This window comes from Urocitellus parryii, chromosome 3, assembly GCF_045843805.1.
Source record: "Urocitellus parryii isolate mUroPar1 chromosome 3, mUroPar1.hap1, whole genome shotgun sequence".
NCBI lineage: Eukaryota > Metazoa > Chordata > Mammalia > Rodentia > Sciuridae > Urocitellus > Urocitellus parryii.
This window is the reverse complement of record NC_135533.1, coordinates 14878339-14903282: the sequence shown is the minus strand read 5'-3', so window position 1 is coordinate 14903282 and position 24944 is coordinate 14878339. Positions and strand designations below refer to the sequence as shown.

General features: G+C 35.7%; 1 protein-coding gene across 2 annotated transcripts in view; it reads left to right on the top strand.

Annotated features, from left to right (window-relative positions):
* Positions 1-24944, top strand: part of Ubn2 (ubinuclein 2) — a 76788-nt gene that overhangs the window by 28767 nt on the left and 23077 nt on the right. For both annotated transcript variants that reach the window (XM_026398556.2, XM_026398555.2), the window contains exons 4-12: positions 1206-1343; positions 2298-2401; positions 4430-4919; positions 11578-11648; positions 15875-16004; positions 18108-18226; positions 18872-18985; positions 20463-20606; positions 21457-21507. In XM_026398556.2, the coding sequence (XP_026254341.1) occupies positions 1206-1343; positions 2298-2401; positions 4430-4919; positions 11578-11648; positions 15875-16004; positions 18108-18226; positions 18872-18985; positions 20463-20606; positions 21457-21507 (1361 nt within the window). The remainder of the gene's footprint in view (positions 1-1205; positions 1344-2297; positions 2402-4429; positions 4920-11577; positions 11649-15874; positions 16005-18107; positions 18227-18871; positions 18986-20462; positions 20607-21456; positions 21508-24944) is intronic.

The window sequence follows — 24944 nt, the reverse complement described above, 5'->3', positions numbered from 1 at the left end:
AATATATATATATATATATATATGTATGTATATATATGTATAATATCTCACCAAGACAGAATAATTGTATGATTATAATCTCTTCTTATGGTCATTCAGCCATCTGTTTTACTGTGTTTAAACTTCTCATCAAAAACTTTTGAAACCAGGCTGGCTTTGTGGCTCAGTGGTAGAGTGCTTGCCTAGCATGTGTGAAGCACTGAGTTCAGTCCTCAGCACTACATACAAATAAATAAAAATAAATAAAATGAGGTATTAAAAATTGATATTAAGAATAGTAGCAGCGAGAATGAAGAAAGAAATAGTGGTAGTGATCCTTAACTTTTTCTCATCAGGTAATATCCTTTGTTAAATATACCAAATGATTAGAACTGACTTTTATTCCAGATAATGAACTTTTTCTAAATTTATTCTATGAACTTCCTCATTGCAGTCCTTTTTTCTTTTTCTTTAATTGATAAATTATAATTGCACATTTTCAGGGGGGTACAACATAATGTTTTGACATGTACATTTTGCGATGATCAATGTCATATCTGTCACCTCAAACATCATTTGTTTTGGTGAGAACATTGAAAACTCCTCTCTTGTTATTTTGAAATATACATTATTATTAACTATAATCATCCTACAGTGCAATAGAATACCAGTTCATATTCTTCCTGTCTACCTATAATTTTGAACTTGTTGACCAGCACCTCTCGTTTCCTCTTCTGCTACTCCCCCTGAGCATCTGTCTACCATTCTATCCTACGTCTCTAAGTTTAGTTTATTTAGATTGCACATGTAAGGGAGATTATATGGTATTTTTCTAGGTTGATCCATGTTGTTGCAAATGACAGAATTTCCTGTTTTTTAAGGCTAAATAGTATTCCACTGTATTAATAGACCACATTTTAAAAATCTATTCATTTATTAACAGACGCTCAGATTATTTTGTATCTTGGCTGTTGTGAATAATGCTACATTGAACCACAAGAATGCAGACATCCTAATTGCTATCCTAACTTCTCCTCTCCCCCATTCATTTCGTTTCTTTTAAATTAAGCATGATGCCCTTGGCACGTACCCAGCAGTGGGATTACTAGGTTTGCAGTCAGTTTTGCAGTTGGTTTTTAAGGAAAATGTTTCCATGATGAATGAATTTCTTTGACATTTAGAGTTATAGACAATAAGATATCTTAAAGTTTTTCCTTTTAATCTAGTATGATGAATTAGTTCCTGCTTCTTTAACAACAAAGTATGGAGGCTTTTATATCAACACTGGCACTCTGCAGTTTCGCCAAGCTTCAGATACTGAAGAAGAAGATATCACAGACAACCAAAAGCACAAGCCACCCAAGGTGAGTTTCCCCAACACTGCAATGCTAAAGAGAATGTTAAATTAATAGGATATACCTTTTGAATCTTAACATGGTCCACAGTTGTGAATATAAGGAGAAGTAAAATACTAACCATAGCTCAATGATTATATACTTAATGCATGCTTTAAAATAAAAGTATGTGGATTTGGGAAAATTGGTATTTATATCACAGAATTGTTTTCTTTTACTCTCTATGATGTGGTTTAATTGTCTGCTGTTTTGGGGATAAAGTTAAATTTCTAGGATAGGTTAAGACTTGCTGGGCTGGGGTTGTGGCTCAGTGGCAAAGCGCTTGCTTAGCATGTGTGAAGCACTGAGTTCAATTCTCAGCACCACATATTAATAAATAAAGGTCCATCAATGACTAAACAAAAAAAAGAAGACGACTTGCTATAGAAATGACTGTTGGTAGGGCTCGGGATGTGGCTCAAGTGGTATCGCACTCACCTGGCATGTGTGAGGCACTGGGTTCAATCCTCAGCACCATATAAAAATAAAATAAAGATATTTTGTCCACCTAAAACTAAAAAAAAAGAAATATTAAAAAAAAAAAGAAATGACTGTTGATAACTGTTATCTTTCTTGAGATCTAATTAACAAATTCTGAAGAATTGGATATACTGCATTTGGGAAATGAATAATGTACATAGGTAAATGTTTGCTGACATGAGGGCCAAAGACTTACTTGTACCAGAATCACCAAAATGCATGTCAAAAATTCATATTTGAACGCCCTATTCTAGAGAACTGAAAGTGTTTATGGACCCCAAGAACGTGCACTTGAAGCAAGTAATGCTATTACATTTTGACACTTGAGAAAAACCACTGCTCACATCAAAAAAAGAGAGCATTGATATTTAAATAAATGATGCATTCTTAAAATAAATTTTAAAATAAATAAACAAATGCTGTATTATTTTATCATTTTTGCAGGTTCCCAAAATAAAAGAAGATGATATCGAAATGAAGAAGCGGAAACGGAAAGAGGAAGGGGAAAAGGAGAAGAAACCAAGGAAAAAAGTACCTAAACAACTGGGGTAAGTGGAACCCAATAAGAGAACTACTGTCATAGTCTGTTTCTCCTTTTAGAATAAATAAATTAATGAAGGTTCACCACTAATTAAGAGTAGCTAAGTCTAATTTAATATTTATAAATAGTAGTAATTTAGTTATGTTTTAATAATATTTTGTTATACATTAATAACTGGAAGGCATTGTCATCTATGAGACTCATGATGTTTAAGATCAGATTTTTAGAGTAGTACATTGAGCATTTTGCTCATTACAGTTTTTGTTTGTTTAACCAGCAAGAGCTAGTTTTAAAAGATGGCATAAAGATCCAATTACTTTCTTTTAAAATTTTTTAGTTGTAGATGGACACAATACTTTTATTTTATTTATTTGTTTGTTTGTTTGTTTAATGTAGTGCTGAGAATCAAACCCAGTGCCTCACACATGCTAGGCAAGCACTCTACCACTGAGCCACAACCTCAGCCCTCAAATAACTTTTTTTTTTTTTTTTTTTATGGTACTGGGGATTGAACCCAGGGACTTGCCCATGTGAGGCAAGCAGTCTACCAACTGAACTATTTTCCCAGCCCACTTTTTTTAATCTTTTGGTACTAACACTAAATGTTGATGTCTGGGATTAAGGATTAGCAGTAGCCTATATATGAACAATTTATAGTTGTTTTAATATTTAAAAAAACAAATCACGGACTGTGGATATAACTTAGTGGTAGATCACTTGCCTAGCATGTGGGAGGCTCTGGGTTTAATCCCCAGCACCACAAAAAAAAGAAGAGGAAGAAAAGGGGGGAAAAAATGTCATTGATTCCATCCACCACACCCTTGACAGTACTAGCGATCGAACCCAGAGCCTCATACATGCTAACCAAGAAATCTAACACCGAGCTATATCCCCAGCCCTATTTAGCTATTCTTAATGCTTATGACTTTAGGTGACATATTGCTGCTAAAAAACAAATAGAATTTTTCAAAAGCCTTAAGTCAGCTGGACTGGTGGCACATACCTATAATCTTAGCAACTCCTGAGGCTGAGGCAGGAAGGTTGAAATTTTGAGAGCAACCAGGGCAATTTAGTCCCTGTTTCAAAATTAAAAAATGAAAAGGGCTGAGGATCTGAGAATGTAGCTCAGTATTAGAACACCCCTGGGTTCAATCCTTAATACCTAAAATGAATCTTACATCTGAAGAATAAAATATTTGTATGATATAATTAAAAATTGGCATTGTCTCTACTTCTCAGTAGCATTTTTCACAGATCTAAGGGAAAAACTTATGAAAATCTGGGTTTTCTGTCCCTCCTTAGCAGGGAGGAATATCTGCATCCGAGGCTGTCTATATCCAAAAGATTGATTTAGGGAGGTATTTCTCCTCTCCTAAACATGGGATTACTGTTGTAATCATGACCTAGAGTCATTAAGAGATTAGGGGGAGAAAAATTGGGTGCATTAATAATGATTATCTTTAAAGGTTTCTTTTTAACTTTTTTTTTTAAGTTTTAGGTAGACACAATATCTTTATTTTATTTATTTTTATGTGGTTCTGAGGATCAAACTCAGTGCCTCACATGTGCTAGGTGTACCACTGAGCTACAACCCTAGCCCACTAATGGTTATCTTAAATATTCATTATTTACAAGTAAACCTCTTGTGAAACATAAGCTATAAGTAATACCTTTTATTGAATTTTTTTCAAATTATAAATTTATTAAGTAAATATTTTTTCTTCTACACTAGGACTGTTGTAGGTTTGGGGTGTATAACAAATGAAACATTGACCTCCCTTCAAGTACTAATAGTCTTTTAGATTTTGTAGCACATGTAGAAACATCTAAGCCAAGGGATTTGGAAAAGATTTCTAGAGGAATCGATAGCTAAATTGAGACCTTTCCCTATGGTTCATGTAAGGAGGTTATCATTGAGAATTACACATATCCATATCTGGTTGCCAACATGGCTATTCCTAGAGTGGAAAATGAAAAATGATCAGAAGATAGTTAAAGTTATATGTAGCCTCACTGTTCGCTTTTTTCTTCACAGAGTTGTGGCTCTAAATTCACACAAGTCTGAAAAAAAGAAGAAACGATATAAAGATTCTCTTTCTCTAGCTGCCATGATTCGAAAATTTCAGAAAGAGAAGGATGCATTAAAAACAGAGTCTAACCCCAAAGTTCCTGTGACCTTATCGACCTCCTCTCTTACCAAGCCTCTTTGTGCTGCTACAGGATTGGGGAATGACGTCCCAGAATTAAATCTGAACAGCACTGATCCAGAGCTCCCCATTTTTGTTAGCACAAATGAACACGAATTGTTTCAGGAAGCTGAAAATGCCCTAGAGATACTGGATGATTTCGACTTTGACAGATTACTGGATGCTGCTTCTGATGGCAGCCCCCTATCTGAATCAGGGGGAGAAAATGGAAACACCACCCAGCCAACCTTCACCTCTCAGGTTATGCCTAAGGTGGTACCTACACTCCCAGAAGGTCTACCTGTACTTCTTGAAAAACGCATCGAGGACCTCCGTGTAGTAAGTGTAATAATTCTCTTGGTTTTTATTTGCTGCACAGACATAGTAATAAAAGCTTCATTTTTAAAGACAAAAATTATTCCCTGTAATCCCAATACTCTGTAGCAACAACTTTTTAATATTTTTTTAGTTGTAGATGGACATAATACCTTTATTTTATTTTACTTTATTTTTTGAGAGAGAGAGAATTTTTAATATTTATTTTTTAGTTTTTGGCGGACACAGCATGTTTATTTGTATGTGGTGCTGAGGATCGAACCCAGGCCGCACACATGCCAGGCGAGCGCACTACCGCTTGAGCCACATCCCCAGCCCCCTTTATTTTATTTTTAAGTGGTGCTGAGGATCGAATCCAAAGCCTTCTACATGCTAGGCGAGCACTCTACCATTGCGCTACAACCCCAGCCCTAGCAACAACTTTTAATTTTCCATATTCCCTTTTAGACATTGGTTCTCCACATAAGCTTTTTTTCTTAAATTGAAATAATTATAGTTACAACATGGGAATAGGTGATTCTTTTATTATTTCAGTTCACCTTACAAACTTTTGCCTGGGGGTACTGGAGATTGAACTTAGGGACACTTGACCACTGAGTCCACATCCCCAGCCTTATTTTGTAATTTATTTAGAGTCAGGGTCTCACTGAGTTGCTTAGTACCTCACTTTTATTGAGGCTGACTTTGAACTCACGATCCTTCTGCCTTAGCCTCCCTAGCTGCTAGGATTACAGGCGTGCACCATCGTGCCCAGCCACCTTATAAATATTTTTTCATATAGATTTTATGATTTTTTATTATCTTCATAGTCATGTAAAGAAAATAGGGCATCCAGGTGTAGTGGCACACACCTGTAATCACAGCAGCTCTGGAGGCTGAGACAGGAGGATCACAAGTTCAAGGCCAGCCTCAACAACTTAGTGAGGTCCTGACCAACTTAGTGAGATCCTATCTCAAAAAGTAAAAGGGTGGAGGATGTACATCAGTGGTAAATTGCCCCTGGTTTAAATCCTCAACACCCCCTCCTTCCCTCCAAAAAATAGACCAAAGAAAGAAAGAAAGAAAAACACTGCAGAAATGTACCTGAACTTCTTTCTTTGGTCTATGTTGATTGACATCCAGTTTTTATAACCTATTTTCCCAGCTAATCAGTAGGATACATGCCTTGTGTTCCCAGTAAGACCAAGCTAAGAGCTTAGCCAGGTACTTTAGCACCTGCCTATAATCCTAGCAATTTGGAAGGCTGAGACAGGAGGATCGCAAGTTCAAAGCCAGCCTTAACAACTTAGCCTCAAGAAAAAAATAAAAAGGCCTGGGAATGTGGTTCAGTGGTTAAGGATCCCTGGGTTCATTCCCTGGTACCAAAGAAAAAGCTAAGAGCTGAGACTGGCCTGTCATCATAGATTCCTCTCCACATCAGCTTGGATTCATAATCTTCATTGGTTTAATTAGCTGCAAATCCAGTTATATCTTACAAAGAGAGATAATATTTTTTATATTAAAAATGTGCCAAATCTAGCTTAAAATGCTTTCTGATTATTTTGACATGTTTATTTGTTGAACCTATGCCATAATTTAGTCATTGCAGAATTTTTTTTTATTACATTTTTTTTTTTTTTTTTTTTTTTTTTTTTAGTTCTCGGCGGACACAACATCTTTGTTGGTATGTGGTGCTGAGGATCCAACCCGGGCCGCACGCATGCCAGGCGAGCGTGCTGCCGCTTGAGCCACATCCCCAGCCCCTTTATTACATTCTTAAGATCCTCATTATCTTACGTTTCCTACCCCGAGCAGAAATAATCATTATAAAACAGCTATTTTTCTGTATTTTAGTCTATACATCCTCAAATATGTTATTGCTAAAAATTATCATTAATGGGATTGTAATATTTAAACTATTTTATACCCTTCTTTTTCCTGCTAGGATTTCTCCATTCTCCATTTCTCCATTTATTTCTCTCTTTCTAAATATATATTTACAACTCAAGAAATATCTGAGGGAAGCAAGAGATTTACCTAATTTTTCCTACAACTGGCTCTTGGATTTTATTAATCAATTCTATTATTTTTCTATATTGTTTCTTCTAAGGTAATGACTTACTAATTGCTTCCTCTCTATTTTTTACTTGTTTTATACCCCATCTTGAGTCCAGGATTCAGAGGAAATATGTTAAAATATCTCATTGCCAATACTTCTTTTAGTTGTAACTTGAGTTTGCTATTGCTTTTGCTGTTTCATTCGTAAGATTATGATGGCTGCATCTTTAGTGCAGTGATTATCATTAGAAGGCTACCCTTTTGGTCCAATTAATGCTTTTTACCTTCAATTTAATTTTGTATGATTTTACTGTAGACCTCTGTTTATTTGTGCATGGTATAGCTTTTCTCATTGGTTGCTTTCAGCCTTTTTGAGTTACTTTATTTTAGCTCTTTAAAAAAATTTGCTCGTTGACCTAATCTTAGGGTTTTTCCTTTAATCTTTTCAATGTTTCTATGAAGTGTAGTATGTAGTGTCTGTTTCCCTTTTAAGAAATGTAAGTGGAGATAGATCAAAAAATGTGGTCAAAGTAATAGAATTTGTAAGTGTTAGAGCCAGAGTTTTTAAGCAGTGGGATTTGCCTGACTCCAAAGTACATGCTTTCTTTTCTCCCTATTTCCCCATTCCTGAATTCTTCATTTTTTTCTAGGTTTTTAAAAGTGCTAGTGATGTGATACAGGTTTTTCAAGATGTAATTATTAATAATAGCTTCTGAACTGTGCGTGGTGGCACTTGCTTATAACCCAGGAACTTGTGAGGCTAAGGCAGGAGAATTGTAAGTTCTAGGCCAGCCTGGGCAATTTAGTGAGACCCTGTCTCAACATAAAAAAATAAAAGGGCAGAGAATGTAGCTCAGTGTCCCTCGGTTCAGTCCCCAGTATTGCAAAAATAAATAAATAATAGCTACTGTTTATTTAGTAAAATTCGATGCTATGTACTGAGTATGGTACAGCTGTGCCCCTATTGCCTTATTTTACTTATTGCTGAATACAGTCCTCCCAAGAAACATGTGAGCAAATGAAGTGTTTTTCCATTTAATAGATGAGGAAACTAAGGTTCAATCAAGATGGTTAAGTAATTTGTCCAAGGACACAATTTTGAAATGGCCAAGCCAAAATTCAAAATTAGGTTTTAAAGCCAGGACCATTACACTTTGTGCTTACATGTTGCCTACTGGGTTATGCGCTACTTATCTCACTTCAGAAACTAATTAGTTAGTGATGAGTATGTCCAACTTTGTAAGGCTCTGTCATATCTTTTAAGAAAAAAATATCTGTCTTGTAATAGCCATTTGAAGGTTAACATGGCTTCTTCCTAAGCCCTCATTAGGAAATTATCAATAAATAAGATTCATTTTACTTAGTGATACCTGTGAATTCTCTGTTTTTTTTTAAACATGAAATGGTACTTTTCTTCAAGAGATGAAAATTCATCTTCAGCTCACATGCCTCTGTCTGATAAACAGTTTGTTCTTGTACTATTCTCCCTTTGTAATATTCTTCCAAGTTCAACCTCTTGACTTTGATTTCCTTTCTTGAAATTTGGCTTTTTTTTTTTTTTTTTTTTTAAAGAGAGAGTGAGAGAGGAGAGAGACAGAGAGAAATTTTTTAATATTTATTTTTTAGTTCTCGGCGGACACAACATCTTTGTTGGTATGTGGTGCTGAGGATCGAACCCGGGTCGCACGCATGCCAGGCGAGCGCGCTACCGCTCGAGCCACAACCCCAGCCCGAAATTTGGCTTTTATTCTGACTTTCTTTCTATATTTTTGCCTCTGTATACATCTAGTCTTCATCCTGTCTTAAGAAGCATGTCTCCAAAACTTATCTCTTCTACTTATAGCATGTAAAATTTTCAAATAATTTGATAAATTGACAGTCACCATATGGTTTGATCAAGTTATTGAATTGTTCTCTTTTAATGTTTTATATCTTTTGGATTTTAAGATGACCTATGTCTAATTTCCTCAGGAAATTTTGCCACAAAATGACAGAGTGTCCAGATTTAAAAAACATTTTGTCTGGTTAAAATGGGAAGCTTGATGAAATGCAAGAGCTTATTCCTTGATAATAATCTTGACTAGTTTTTTCATTGTTGTTAATTAAGTAAAACCCAGACTGGCTTTTCCAAACCAATGTCTTTATGTGCTAGGTGGCAGTGTTCACAGTTGACATCAGAAGGCTTCAGTTCGAATCTTTGACCCACAACTTAGTAACTTGGCCATTTCATGAAACCTCTTTTATGGTTTAAGGTCTTTGTGTGTAAGATGGGGATTATAAAACCAGATTCCTTGGCTGTTATGAGGACTAAACATGGTAATAATTATAAAGTATATAATAGAGTGTGAGGATACAAAGATAAATAACTAGCCGCACCCTCAAAAAGTTTATTCTTTAATAAGTAGAAATAGAAACAAATATGTCTAAACCCACAGTTTAAAGCATCAGTAGGTTGTGAAATCACTTTAATAAACACTAGTGCCAGAGCCAGGCCCAGCGGCCAGTAAGTACTGATTCATGACAGTTTTTACACATTTCGACTACCAGATGACTATCTAATTTTCTAAAACTAGATTATATTAATGTTTTTAAGGTTATAAAGTTTAAATTTCATCAGAAATTCATAAAGTTTAACTTTTTATCAAAATTTCTCATACCCATTTTTATTCAAAGGAAATAAGTCTATTAACTTTAGGTTTTTTAAAGTACATCATGAAGAGAATGTTTGTTTGTTTGTTTGTTTGTTTATTTATTTAGTATGGGGATTGAAACTAGGGACACTTTGCCACTGAGCTAATCTCCAGCCCTTTTTCTTTTTTGTGATAGGGTCTTGCTAAGTTGCTGAGGCTAGCCTTGAATGAAGTCCTCCTGGCTTAGCCTCCCGAGGCATTGGGATACTCTTTTATGCCTCTGATGGTCATTGAATCTAAAAATAGGCAGTGCTGGTTTATTATTACATTGCTTCTTTTTGAATATTGAATGTCCCTTTGTCAAACCATCATTTGAATGGGTTTTTAAAAAAAAATTTTAAATTTTTTCCCCAACAATCACTGTCAGTTCCATATTACTGTATTTATTCACTGCATGTTTAGCTTTTAACTTTGTCTTAGAGATTCCAATTCTACTAGTGCTTTTATTGACCATATAAGGTTAATTTTTTTTATACCGAATGCTCCTAACCACACATTTGATCTAAATCATTGGTTGTATTCTAATGAGAAATCTTGATAGAATTCCATGTATTCTATTTATAAAAGTTTGTCATTGACTCTATAACTTAAAAGCAGAATCACAGAGTCTCTTGAATTCAATGAGTTTGCTCATAAAAGTCTGCAGCTTCTTGTTGAGTTGATCATATGATTAGACTTGATATTTCTTTGAAATAATCTATAATATTTCTAAATATCTTCTTTGTTTCTAAAGACCTTTTGTCTTAAGGAAATTGATCTTTCATTCTTTAATATTCTTAACAATCACATGAATTTTATCTGTAGTAGTCTGAAAAAAGATTCCCCAAAGATATCCATATTCTGATCCCTTGAACCATTTATGGTAAAAAGCAGATATAGGTATGAAGTTAAATGTCTAGAGATGGGGAGATTATCCTGTGGGCCTTAAATGCAAGTCTTTAAGAGGGAAGCAGGAGGAAATGTGATATATCTAGAGAAGTCCATGTTAAGGGCGGAGCACAGAGATTGGAGATATGGTCCTTGAAGATTGGAGTGCCATAGCTGCAACCAAGGAATGCTGGCAACCATGAGGAGCAAGCTGTCCTCCATAAACTTGGTGACTTAAAACAACAGAGGTTTGGGCTAAGATATAGTTCAATTGGTAGAGTGCTTGCCTTGCATGCACAAGGCTCTGGGTTCAATCCCCAGCACCACAGGAAAACCCCAGAAATTTACCTGGGCACAGTGACACACATCTGTCATCCCAGTGAATCAAAAGACTGAGACAAGATTGAAGGTTTAAGGCCAGCCTCAGCAACTTAGCAAGACCTTGTCTCAAAAGCACCTATGGGTTCAATCCTCAGTGCAAAAAAAAAAAAAAAAAAAAAAAGAATTTTTTTTTTTTTTTTTAAAGAGAGAGAATTTTTTTTAATGTTTATTTTCTATTTTTCGTCGGACACAGCATCTTTGTTTGTATGTGGTGCTGAGTCTCGAACCCGGGCCGCACGCATGCCAGACGAGCGCGCTACTGCTTGAGCCACATCCCCAGCCCCAAGAATTATTCTTAATCCCAAGTCCAAAATCAGGAGACTGAAATTCAGGTGACAGTAGGGCTACACTCCAGAGGCTTGGAGCTACACAGCCCTGCTCACCCCTCAATTTCAGCCCAATGACATGACTTTGGGCTTTGGACTGTTTATTTCTATTTAGTCACCTAGTTTGTGATAATTTGTTACAGTAGCTGTAGCAAACTTATTAATCATACACATATCCAGTTGAATTTGGATCTCTCAATACCTGATTGTGGATCACAATTTATGTGGTATTGTGTACTCCGCTGTTAAGAAGTTCCTTTTTCTTTTGTTTTCTTTTTTTTTTTCTCCCCAGTAGGTAGTTCATCTCAGAGTTCTTGTATATTATGAGTTATATTGACAGTCTTTCTTATGTTTCTCTAGGCTGCCAAACTTTTTGATGAAGAAGGAAGGAAAAAATTCTTTACACAGGATATGAATAATATTCTTTTAGAGTAAGTATTTCTCTTTTTAGTACTAAAAAATCTTTAGAATTATTCATTTCAAAATATAGCTGGAGGGACTGGGGTTGTAGCTCAGTGGTAGATCACTTGCCTTGCATGCGTGGGGCACTGAGTTTGAATCTCAGCACCACATAAAACCACATATAAGTAAATAAATAAAGATATTGTTTCCATCTACAACTAAAAAAATATACTTAAAATAAATAAAAATACAGCTGGAGGGAGGCTGAGGCAGGAGGATCATAAGTTTGATTAGAATTCATACAAAATTTTATAGCCAAATGCAAAGTGTGGGTCAATAAAGAAATCCTGGTTGTAGGATAGGATGGAAGTAACATGAAAGTGACAGATTGGAAAGGGGAAGGTAAAGGCCGATATATAAATTATTGATACTGATTGCAGTACTGGAGATTGAAACTAGGGCACTCTACCTTTTATATTTTTTATTTTGAAAAAGGGTCTGGACAGGTTACTGAAGTTGGCCTGGAACTTGTGATCCTCCTGCCTCAGCCTCCAGAGTAGCATATATTATAGGTGTGTGCCCCCATGCCTATCGTAGATTATGTTTAGATCAGGTTTTATACTTAGCTAATTTTACAGGGTAAAATTATTTGATACGTTATGAACCTGCAGGTTCTGAGGTTGTGGTCAAATAAGCTATGCTTTTAAACTGTTGGCTCACATTTTAACCATTGATAACAAGAATGAAGTGTATAATTGACTTCAGGCAGAAGTAGGCGCAAAATGATCTGATGAAAGCAGCAAATCTAGCTCCTCAGATGAAAATAACATATGACGTTATAGTAGTGCACACCTGTAATCCCTGTCACTCTGGCAGCTAAGGCCAGAGAATTACAAGTTCCAGGCCAACCAATGTAACTTAGTAAGCTTATCTTAAATTAAGAAATAAAAAGGACTGGGAATGTAGCTTGGTGGTAGAGTGCCCCTGGGTTCATTCCTGAGTACTTCGGTGATAATGATAATGATAATCACAATGATAATGATAATGTATGCTTACTCTGATGGTTTATAACATCATATGGAAAGATTCAGGACAACAACATGAAATACTATGAATCTGTCTTTTAAATAAATACATGATGTAAACAGTTTCTTGTGAGATCTAAAGAAGGATCAATTGACTGATTAGTTCTAATTACTATTTGTAATTAATTGCAATATCTTTATCCTGTATTGTTTAAAAATGAACTCAGAAAATATGTAACCTGGTATGATGCTAGTATTTGTCAGAGGAGTTTCTTTTTTCTGTCCTTTATTTTAGCTAGGTTGATATGTTTGCCTGGAGACCGGCAAATGCTTTCTTTCTGAGTCTCTACCTTTTACCTACCTCCCTTTCAAACACCAGATAAACAGTGCTGCTGTTAGTCATCAGAGCTGTCCCAGATTCCATAATCAGGGGTCTGACTAGCTCTTCTTTTTCTTTCCACCTGAAAGCCCTAAGTGTAGTAGATCAGCTCTTGTGACTGAGACTGTTCTTTTTGTTTTACTCTTCTGTGAGACAGAACAAGTGTTTCTCCCCTGAGAGAATCAAGAGACTATCCTTGGGACATGTCATCTCAAATAAGCAGACTGTTGACATTCCACTGTTAGGCTTCTATTTTCAGTCCTCCCATGTCTATCAGGAAACAAATCTTGGAGTTTTGGGGAGCCACCTACTTTTTTTTCCACAGAAGGTGTGCTTCCATTTCTTTAAGCCCTTAGGTTCAGAGTTGAATTTCCCTTTAGTTACATTATTCTATTATTCTCTCTGGCCTCTCTTTGCACTTTCCTAAACAAACATGCCTTCTGTGGATCTCTCTCTCTCTCTCTCTCTCTCTCTCTCTCTCTCTCTCTCTCTCTCTCTTTTTGGGGGGGGTACTAGGGATTGAACCCAGGGGTGCTTTACCACCAGTTAAATTCCCAGCCCCTTTTATTTTTTTATTTTGATGTAAGTTCTCATTAAGTTACTTAGAGCCTCACTAAGTTGCTGAAGCTAGTCTTTTTTTTTTAATTTTTATGAATTTATTACTTAATGCATTCTGAAGCTAGTCTTGAACTTGTTCCTCATGCCTCGGCCTCCTGAGTTGCTGGGATTACAGATGCATGCCACTGTGCCCAGCCTGAGTTGCTCTTCAAGAGAGGCATACAGTGATTTCGGGGGTAGTTATCCCCATGAAATTGTCCAGGTATATTGGCTCTGCTTCACCATTGCTTACTTATGCCTGGGAGGAAAAGAGATCAGTTAGTTAGAATGGGGAACCCTTTTCCTTTTGCATAATTGAATTTGACCTGAATCTACAAATATACAACATGCTGACTTGATTTTCTTCTCTATTACCTGAAGCAGGAGTTGCTGATAAATCATGATACTCTTTGCCTGTGATCCTCATTCACCCTAAACATTATGTTTAACAAATTGCTCTAGGTTTATACCATCAGTCCTTTTGTACACTTAAAATGAAATCTATCTGCCATCTCTTTGTTAGATGTTCCTTTAAGGAGGAGACATCAATGAGTAGTGACTGGAATCTCAGTATAAAGGGTTTCTCTTGAGAGTCAGCTCTTCTTGTATCTTAGTTAACCTCTTTGGAAACCACTGACTTTTATACAGAGGTCCCTTACCTGGGATCTCTTAGTACTTGGAGTTTCTATTTTAATTTTCAGCTTCAAAGAACTTTCATTAACAGGACAAGGGTAGAATGCCTTCTATCCAGAGTCTAGACTTTTAGTGAGGATATAATCTCATGATGTTATCTGACCACATAATGCTATCTAACAAATGTCTATACACAGAACTCATGATCATAGTGGTTGTTTACCATGTGAACCTTTAATTTGACCCCCTGGTTCTTGTAGGTCTTAAACTTCTTCCATTTTTTATTTTCTATTTAGCTTTTCTAATACCAAGAATTTTCTACTACCAATTCCAAGGAGTATAATTTTTCACATCTCATTTTAAATGAAATTACAATTTGTCTATGGATATACTTTATATGATATGGTTTCTTTTCTTCCCAAAAAACTATTAATTTAATCCTTGGGTACATCTTACATTTGTGAAAAGTACTTCAAAGTCTGTCTTTATCTTCTCTTATGATAGAATGTAATGATTTGGACATAGTTTTTGCCAAGAGCCCCAATTTAAAAAAAAAAAATTTATTTTTTAGTTGTAGGTGGACACAGTATAGTTCATTTTTATGTGGTACTGAGGATTAAATCCAGTGTCTCATGCCTGCTAGGTGAGCGCTCTACCAGTGAGCCACAGCCCCATCCCCAAGATCTCAAATTTGATCATGGTCTTCAAATTTATCTGTTCTTATCTTTATTCAGTGATAGTTGCTAGGTAATAATGTCTTCCATCTTGAAAGAGACCTCTGCTATTGGTAGGTTTGTCCACCCAGAATAGAACTTTTGCAGCAAACTTCCTCCTCGTCCTCGTCCTCATCCTCCTGCTGCTGCTTCTTCTGCTGCTGCTGCTCCTCTACCTCCTCCTCATCCTTCTCCTCCTCTTTTTCTTCCTCCTCCTTCTCGTTCTCCTCTTCTACTCTCTTAGCTGATGTATTAAGTAGAAGTAGAAACTGGAAAATTATAATAAGTTGAACAAACTATTAAATATGTATCTTATAATACCACAAAAAGGGAAACAAAGACAGATAAAGTATTTCATGTCTATAGCTGGGGGAGGGTATTTTTTTCTGAATCTCTACTTTTTTCAACTTCCTTAAAAAAAAATATTCTAGGAATTAAATGAAACTGTGTCACTGGCTGCTATAGTGATTACCAGGGTGTGGAGGGCTGGCATAATATCTCTTTGAAGAAATGAACTTTTGGTTAACCCAAAAATACTTGATGCCTGTCATCAAAAAAGTATTGCCAGGGCTGGGGCTGTAGCTCAATGGCAGAGCACTTGCCTAACATGTGTGAGGCACTCTGTTTAATCCTTAACACCACATAAAAGTAAGTAAAATAAAGGCATTCTGCCCATCTACAACTATAAAACATTAAAAAAAAAAATGTTGCCAGCTTGTTGTGGTCATATAAACTTTACTCTGAAGTTAGACTCACAGACTGTTTTCTGTAGTTTTACTGTTTATTGGAAAGGGAGGTAAATTCTATGAAAAATATTGTCTGGGAAATCATGGGAGTATAAATTGAGAACAACAATCAGCCTTTGCCACCTAAAAAAATTCCATACTGTTTGTTGTTTTTATGATCAGCATTGAGTTACAGCTACAAGAATTAGGCCCTGTTATTCGTAGTGGTGTCTACTCCCATCTTGAAGCATTTGTGCCATGCAATAAAGAAACACTGGTAAAACGGCTAAAGAAGTTACACCTCAATGTCCAGGTAAGAGGAACAATAATAATATCTGCCTTTGAGGTTTCATAACCTACAAAATGAGAATTATTTCTAGTTAGGGTCTTTGTACATTAATTGCTTTATATCAGATTGAACATATTGAACATATTTAATAATCATTGCAAGATATTGAAGGTATTTATGGATTCCCTGATAAATAGTTACTTCTTCAATAATTGATAGGTCTCTATGAGAATGTTTCCTAAGGCTGGTCAGTGTATAGAAAGCAAGATCTGATAAGCATAGGATTCTTTATACACGTAAATTGAGAGACATAAATTCTTTCTCAATTCAAAGCAAATTAATGAATGAATTTAATTATAATATCTCAGATTTTGTGCCTTTACCTGGCTCTTTCAAACATTGGCAGTTGGAGGGAGCTTGCTGTCATAATTGAAATGGCAGAAATGGGTACGGGGCAGGGGCAGGAATTAGAAGTAGAAAAACAAGTTTTCTATCACATAGTTTGAATCCTTGAACATTATATTGTTCAGTTTTTTAATTTTTTGAGCTTCATATAAGTTGTACTATCTGTTTTCTTCTGCAGCTCACTGTTTAACACTCAACATTATGTGCTTCAGATTTATGTATGTGTACATACAATGGAAATCTATTCATTTTTTACTGCATGCAATTAGAACACTGTATATAGTGTTCTATTGTATGAATATATCCCAGTTAATTTCAGGTAGATGGTCTCAGCTAAATAATTCTTCAAAAATAATCATCCAGGAACCATGATATTGAATGTTGACATTTAAAAATGGGATATTATAGCAAAATGGGTTGTTATAGCAGATAGTCATGTGCTTCGTAATTATTAATTGATATATATGGGATAGGTTAAAATGATTATTAGTAATAAATTTGTATTCTAAAAAGTCATCTCTACCAAAAAGCACCTTTTATAAACAGTTGTTTTAGTGCTGTGGATGTACCTCATAGTAGAGTAGTTGCCTAGCATGTATTAAGCCCTGGGTTCAATCCCCCAGCACTGCAAAAAGATTAAAAAAAAAAAAAACCAAAAAATTCCATTGTTTTACTGAAGTTGAAAACTAAGTCTTAAAATATTTCTGCACCTATGATAGTGATAAAAATATGTTTTAAATAGTTACCTATGTTATTTTGCAAGATTGAAAATAATAAGTTGGTTGATTAGAGCTATTAGATTAAAAACCTACTTGTTTTCCTTTTTACCCAGAACACATATGGATAAGAGTCTCCCAGTTTCCTCTTTCACTTTGGCCTTGAGCTTGCATTTCTGCTTACAGCATAAGACACAATTACTAACAATAACCAAGAGAACAGGATGCCAACATCCTGTTGGTAACTACTCAAACAAGATCATGCAGATAGGGCTGGGGCTGTAGCTCAGTGGTAGAGCACCTGCCTCGCACGTGTGAGGCACTGGGTTCAATCCTTAGCACCACATAAAAATAAATAAATATATTTTGTCTATCTACAACTAAAAAAAAAAAAAAAAAATCCTGCGGATCATATATTCCAGTATTCCAGAGAACTGTCTTCTTTTTGGAGTGCTTTCCCATTGTAATGGGGACTGTCTAGTAATCTGCACAATGTAGATTTCATCATTTGTATTATAAAGTATATATAATTTAAAACATGTTTTGTTTTTTTTTTGTTTTGTTTTGTTTTTGTTTTTTGTACCAGGGATTGAACCCAGGGACATTTTGTATTTCATGTAGAGACAGGGTCTTGCTGAGGCTGGCTTTGAACCTCATAATCCTCTGCCTTAGCCTCCTGAATCACTGGGATTATAGGTGTTGTACCACCACACCCAACAACATGGGGCTTTTTAAGAATGTAAAGAAATACTACTAATAGTTTTGTAAGGGCAACAAGTAAAAGCTGGGACTCTCCTTGGCAAACTGGGAAATTTTTCATTCTAATTTTATATCCAGTGTTAATTAATAAAAGCCAGTGCTATTGAAGAAATGTCCATATTTAGATATGCTAACATTTCAAATCTGTAATCAATACTTGAAACATAAATTTCACCTTTTAAGAATCTGTTCATTGAATAAATTTTGTTAAGATATTTGAAAAACTTTCAGTATGTTTTTTTCTCAGGATGATCGTTTAAGAGAACCTCTGCAAAAACTGAAACTGGCTGTTAGCAATGTTATGCCTGAACAGCTATTTAAATACCAGGAGGATTGCCAGGCTCGTAGTCAAGCCAAGTGTGCCAAGTATGTACCCCTTCTGTTTCGACAGGCTTTCCCATTTGAGAAACACTTTTAGCTGTTAGGGGTTGGTCTTGACAGGACTTCATCATCAAGTACAAATCCACATACACCACTGAATGATAAATTGAATATTTTCTAAATGATATGTTGCTACCTCAACTGCTTTGTGTCAAAGGCAAAAGACTTTGTTGATTTACTTTATGTTTGTGATCAAATCCAGAGCTAAGGGCTGGGGTTATGGCTCAGCACTAGAGTGCTTGCCTAGCATGTGCAAGGCCCTGGGTTCAATCCTCAGCATCACATGAAAATAAATAAAATAAAGGTATTGTGTCCAACTACAATTAAAAAAATATTTTAAAAAAATCAAGAGCTAAAACTGTTCAGACATTGTATTTACTGACTAATTCGACTAGCTGGTGCTGGACACAAATATTTTCTGACCTAAAAGATAAGTATGCCTTTATATTATAGTTTGGATACTTTCATTTGCCAAGCACTTTATAGCTTACTCAAAGTATTATGTAAAAAGGTAGATTCCCTATTTAGTCTGTTATTTGAGTAAAAGTTCAATTAAGCAATTCTGGAAGTGTTTATGGGACATATTGTAGGGTTAAAACTTTGCTTCTTAAAAGGTTTTTCAATTTTTAGGTTGCAAACAGATGAAGAACGAGAAAAGAATGGATCTGAGGAAGATGATGATGAGAAACCAGGGAAGCGTGTCATAGGACCAAGAAAGAAATTCCACTGGGATGACACAATTAGGTAGAATTTAGCCAGTCTTTGCTCTTAACCAAATATACAGTGGGAGAAGTAAGGTTGCTCATAAAAGGAATCTATAATAGGGAAAGGGACTGTAACTTAGGGGTGAAGCACTTGTCTAGCATGTGTTAGACCCTGAGTTGAATCCCCAACACCATGAGAAAAATGTAGTAAATGAAAGACTAGATTGAAAACAATCAAAGGGGAGTATGTAGAAAAAATATATTCAGGAGACCATTACTCTGGCCCTAATATCCTTATATTGTTTTGTTTTGTTTTTAAAGATAGGAGAGAGAGAGAGAGAATTTTAATATTTTATTTTTTTTAGTTTTCAGCGGACACGACATCTTTCTTTGTATGTGGTGCTAAGGATCGAACCCGGGCCGCATGCATGCCAGGCGAGCACGCTACCGCTTGAGCCACATCCCCAGCCCTCCTTATATTGTTATCACTTTCATTTTCTTTTTTTTTTTAATATTTATTTTTTAGCTGTAGGTGGACACAATATCTTCATTTTATTTTTTATGTGGTGCTGAGGATCGAACCCAGTGCCTCACGCATGGTAGGCGGGCGTTCTACCTCTGAGCCCCAGCCCCAGCCCCACTTTCATTTTTATGTAATACTTTTTATAACATAAACTAAGAATGGAATGAGTTGCACTGGATTCAGAAGTTGAAGTACTCAATATACTTACATAAATCAACCATCTTTCTTGCCAGTATTTCTATACCCCACAGAGACAACTCTTCTACCTATCTTTGGTACCTGTCAAAGGAAATTGTTTCATTTTGGGGTTAGACTAGAGCAATGAATGACAAATTTTAAAAAACATCTTCTTGTTAATTATCTGAATTCTTCAGATAATATTCTTGTTACAACTGTGTGCTTTAAAAAAAAAAAAAAAGTCTGTTGTTAGTACCTTGGAAGAATACTCCAGAAATAGTAGTGGAGAACTCAAGAATGACTGTATTATAACTTACTTGGAAGGAACAGAGAATGATAGGATGTGGACATCAAGTGACTTATATTGGACTGTGAATAGGAAGAAGGTTTAGGAATACCTGAACAAATCAGTTAATTTATTTTGCTTTCTTTTCCATTTTTTGTATTTATGAGTGATACTTGTTTAAAAACAAACAAACCTATGTCAAGTGAGCCTAAAGGAGTTCTTTCTCTCTCTTTTTTGTACCAGGGATTGAACCCAAAGGTGCTTAACCACTGAGCCACATCCCCAGCCATTTTTTTATATTTTACTTAGAGACAGGGTCTCACTAAGTTGTTTAAGGCCTCACTAAGTTACTGAGGTTGGCTTTGAACTTGCAATCTTCCTGCCTCAGCCTCCCGAGCTGCTGGAATTAAACCTGTGCACCACCATGCCTGGCAAAGGAGTTCTTTCGATAAAGATAATTCTGTTTCAAACTTAAAATTTTCTATTGTTTCATAGTCAGATTTATATGTAATAATATTTTTATCTATTTAGAACTTTATTATGTAACCTCGTCGAGATCAAATTGGGATGCTATGAGTTGGAGCCAAATAAAAGCCAGTCTGCTGAAGATTATCTTAAATCCTTCATGGAAACAGAGGTGAAGCCCTTGTGGCCTAAGGGCTGGATGCAGGCGAGGTAAGAGATTGACCTCCTGAATTCTGATTTACTCTCTTACTTTGTTATTAAAGTAAGAGAGTAACACATGACATTGGTTTTGCTAAGAACTTAATGTGTTCAACCTCTTTATAGTATATCTCAGATAGCCTCTCCTTTGAAATTTTCAAGCCCTTAAAATCCAAAACAGTCCTGTGGGCATATAAAGATATGGATATCAAGGTGATTTTTTAAATTATCATGTTTTTTGTTTTTTTTTGTACCAGAATTTGCTAGTGGAAGAAAAGGGGGGAGAACAATGGTTATTATAAACTTCAGGAGGGGAACTATCAAATACAGGAATTAGAGCAAAGGAAAAAATAGGCAACCGTTGGGTCTTGGAAAATAGTGAAGTGTCTTGAGAAACTTAAGAATAGCCCTATTTAAAGTCTAAAGAGTTTTAAGAGTATGAAACTTCATAAGCTACATTACCTACCCCACCATTTCAAATTGTGTTCCATTTATTAAAAATATTAAACAAGTAGAGGTGATAAAACTCCATAATTGAGCACACTAATACCAGTATCTTTATTTGGTAAACATGCAAATGATAACCTATTGTAAGTCAAATGATTTTGTAGGAAAAATAAAGCAATTATGTTATTATCTGCTATAAAAAAATAATAATTGGGGCTGGGGATGTGGCTCAAGCGGTAGCGCGCTTGCCTGGCATGCGTGCGGCCCAGGTTCGATCCTCAGCACCATATACCAACAAAGATGTTGTGTCCGCCGAGAATTAGAAAATAAATATTAAAATTTCTCTCTCTCTCTCTCCTCTCTCACTCTCTTTAAAATAATAATAATAATAATTGTATCCTTTTAATTTTTCCAGAATGCTTTTTAAGGAAAGCCGGAGTGTACATAATCATCTTACTTCTGCTCCGTGAGTAAATGCAGACTCCAGATTTCTTGATTTATCTTTATTCTTGTAGCTTTAGTAAGGAGATGTACCATTTATTAAATGCTAGTTGAAATACGATTTATTTAATCAATTTCCATTTATCACCATCTTCTTAAAAATAAATCATTGGTCTGTTTCCTGTTTAGACCTCAGAGTCTATTAAAATAGTTCTCAGGCTGTTCTTCAAAACCTCCTGAATCTAGAATGTGACACAGACTGCCTGGGATTCTTGTATAGAAAATGATGAAAATATACAAGCTCAAGGGTTTCCCTTTGTTCCTAGGATTCTATCTTGTCGTCTTATTGTTCTTTTTTTTCTACCTCTTATTAACCATCTATATAGGTAACCTATGGCCTTCTGCCCCTAGCTTACCAGGACAGTTCCATATACAAAAGTACCCTGCTTGGGCTGGGGATGTGGCTCAAGTGGTAGCGCGCTCGCCTGGCATGCGTGCGGCCTGGGTTCGATCCTCAGCACCACATACAAACAAAGATGTTGTGTCTGCCGAAAACTAAAAAATAAATATTAAAATTCTCTTTCCCCCCGCTCAATCTATCTCTCTCTCTCTCTTAAATACCCTGCTTTACCCTGAAGAGTGTTTTATTCTACAAAATTAACCTACTCTTAGTGTTCTTCTTTCTGTTCAAAACTGGATGTTTCCTTAATGAAATGATGTGTATGAGCACACATATGCTGGAGGTTCAAACCCAGGGCCTTGCACATGCTAGGCAAGTGCCCTACCCCAGCCTAGTGAAAGGGTTAGTAAAGATCTCTTATCCTCCTTACATTCAATAAAAGGGAACATTGTATATTGTTGCTGTTCGGATGAATATTGGTCGACTCCATAATTTTTTGTACCTACAAATTAAGGCTACTTTTCTGTAGCCTGCAAGTGTAGTCTTAAAGAGTTACTAAAATTTAAAATTAGCAAGTTATTAAGAATTATTGAGCACGCTATTCAATATTCTGCTAAGATGTCTGATTGACATTGTTTGAACAACATTATAAAATTCTTTCCTTTATATTGTTATAACAGATGAAAGTTTTTAGGAAGAACACTTGTATACCATCAGGGATCTATATTGAGTTGTTGTAGTTTTAAGTTCTTATTATTCTTGGGGTGTTTTGTTGTTGTTATTTGTTTGTGTTTATGTTGATATGAGTTCTAGCTTTGTTCCCAGACTGGTCTTGAACTCCTGGGTTCAGGTGACCCTCCCATCTCAGCCTACCATGTATTAACGATAAGCATGCATCACCCAGCTTTCCCCTTGCTTCTGTTTTTTGGGGGTACATTGCAGTTTACTTTGTTGCAAGAACTTAAATCTATAAGTAAATAAACACAGAGAGATAAATTTGTGTCGATAATATATACGGCCTTTAGTTTCTCTATAGTTCTAAAACCACATGCATTACAATTCAGGTACAAATTCAGCAATGTAGCAGGATACAAAATTAACACCGATAAATAGTTGTGTTCTTATATACCAATAATGAATCGGCTGAAAGAGAAGTTAGGAAAACTATCCCATTCACAATAGCCTCAACAAAAATAAAATACTTGGGAACCAATCTGACAAAAGAGGTAAAAGACTTCTACAATGAAAATACAGAACACTAAAGAAATAAATAGAAGGGGCTGGGGATGTGGCTCAAGCAGTAGCGCGCTCGCCTGGCATGCGTGCGGCCCGGGTTCGATCCTCAGCACCGCATATCAACAAAGATGTTGTGTCCGCTGAGAACTAAAAAATAAATATTAAAAATTCTCTCTCTCTCTCTCTCTCTCTCTCTCTCTCTCTCTCTCTCTCTTAAAAAAAAAAAAAGAAATAAATAGAAGAAAACCTTAGAAGATGGAAAGGTCTCCTATGTTCTTGGACAGGCAGAATTAATATTGGAAAAATGACCATACTACCAAAGGCACTATTCAAATTTAATGCAATTCCCAATAAAATTCCAATGATGTTCTTCATAAAAATAGAAAAAGCAGGGCTGGGGCAATAGCTCAGTGACAGAACACTTACCTAGCATGTGTGAGGCACTAGGTTCAATCCTTAGCACCAAATAAAAATAAGAAAATAAAATAAAGGAATTCTGTCCATCTACAGCTACAAAAAAGAATTTTAAAATGTAGAAAAAGTGGTCATGAAATTTATTTGGAAAAATAAGAGGCTCAGAAAGAATAGCCATAGCAATCCTTAGTCAGAAAAGCCAAACAGGAGGCGTCACAATACCAGACCTTAAATTATACTACAGAGCTGGTATTGGTAAAAACAGGCATGGTTTTGTCATCAAAATAGACATGAAAACCAATGATCTAGAATAGAAGAAACCCAAATAAATACAGCTATCTCATACTAGACAAAGGCACCAAGAACATACATTGGAAAAAAGATAGCCCCTTCAACAAATAGTGCTTGCAAAACTGGAAATCTATGTGTAGTAGAATGAAATTTAACCCCTCTCTCACCCTGCACAAAATTCAAAGTATATTAAAGACTTAGGAATTAGACCAGAAACTCTGCACATACTAGAAGAAAATGTAGGGCGAACATTCCATCATGTCAGCTTAGGAACCAACTTCCTCAGTAAGACTCCTGAAATGCAAGATGTACAATCAAAAATGGAATGTATCAAAATAGAGTCTAGTGTCATGTACAACTAAAATAAGAACAAATTTTTTAAATCAATAAATGGGATGGTATCAAACTAAAAAGCTATTTCACAGCAAAGGAAACAATCAAGAGTATGAAAAAAGAACCTAGAGAATGGGAGAAAATCTTTGCCACACACACCTCCAATAAGATATTAATTTCCAAGATACACAAAGAACTAAAAAAGCTTAGCACCAAAATACTCCAAATAACCCAATCAATAAATGGACAAAGAAATTAAACAGATACTTCTCAAAAAAATACAGTCCACAAGTATATGAAAAAATGTTCAATATCTCCAGCAATCAGAGAAATGCAAATTAAAACTACACTGATATGTCAGCTCACACCAACCCGAATGACAATTATCAAGAGTACAAGTGACAGGGTTGGGGCTAGGGCTCAGAGGCAGAGTGCTTGCCTGACACTGGGTTTGATCCTCAGCACCACATAAAATACAATGAAGTTATTGTGTCCACGTATAATTAAAAAAATAAATGTTAAAAAAAATCTTAAAAAAAAAAGAATACAAGTGACAATAAATGTTGGTGAGGATGTGGAGAAGAGAGAATACTGATACATTGGTGGGAGTGCAAATTTATGCAAGCACTCTGTAAAACAGTGTGGAGATTCCTCAAAAAACTTAGAGATGGGGGCTGGGATTGTGGCTCAGAGGTAGAACGTTTGCCTACCATGCATGAGGGACTGGGTTCAATCCTCAGCACCACATAAAAATAAAATAAAGATATAAAAAATAATAAAAAATATTG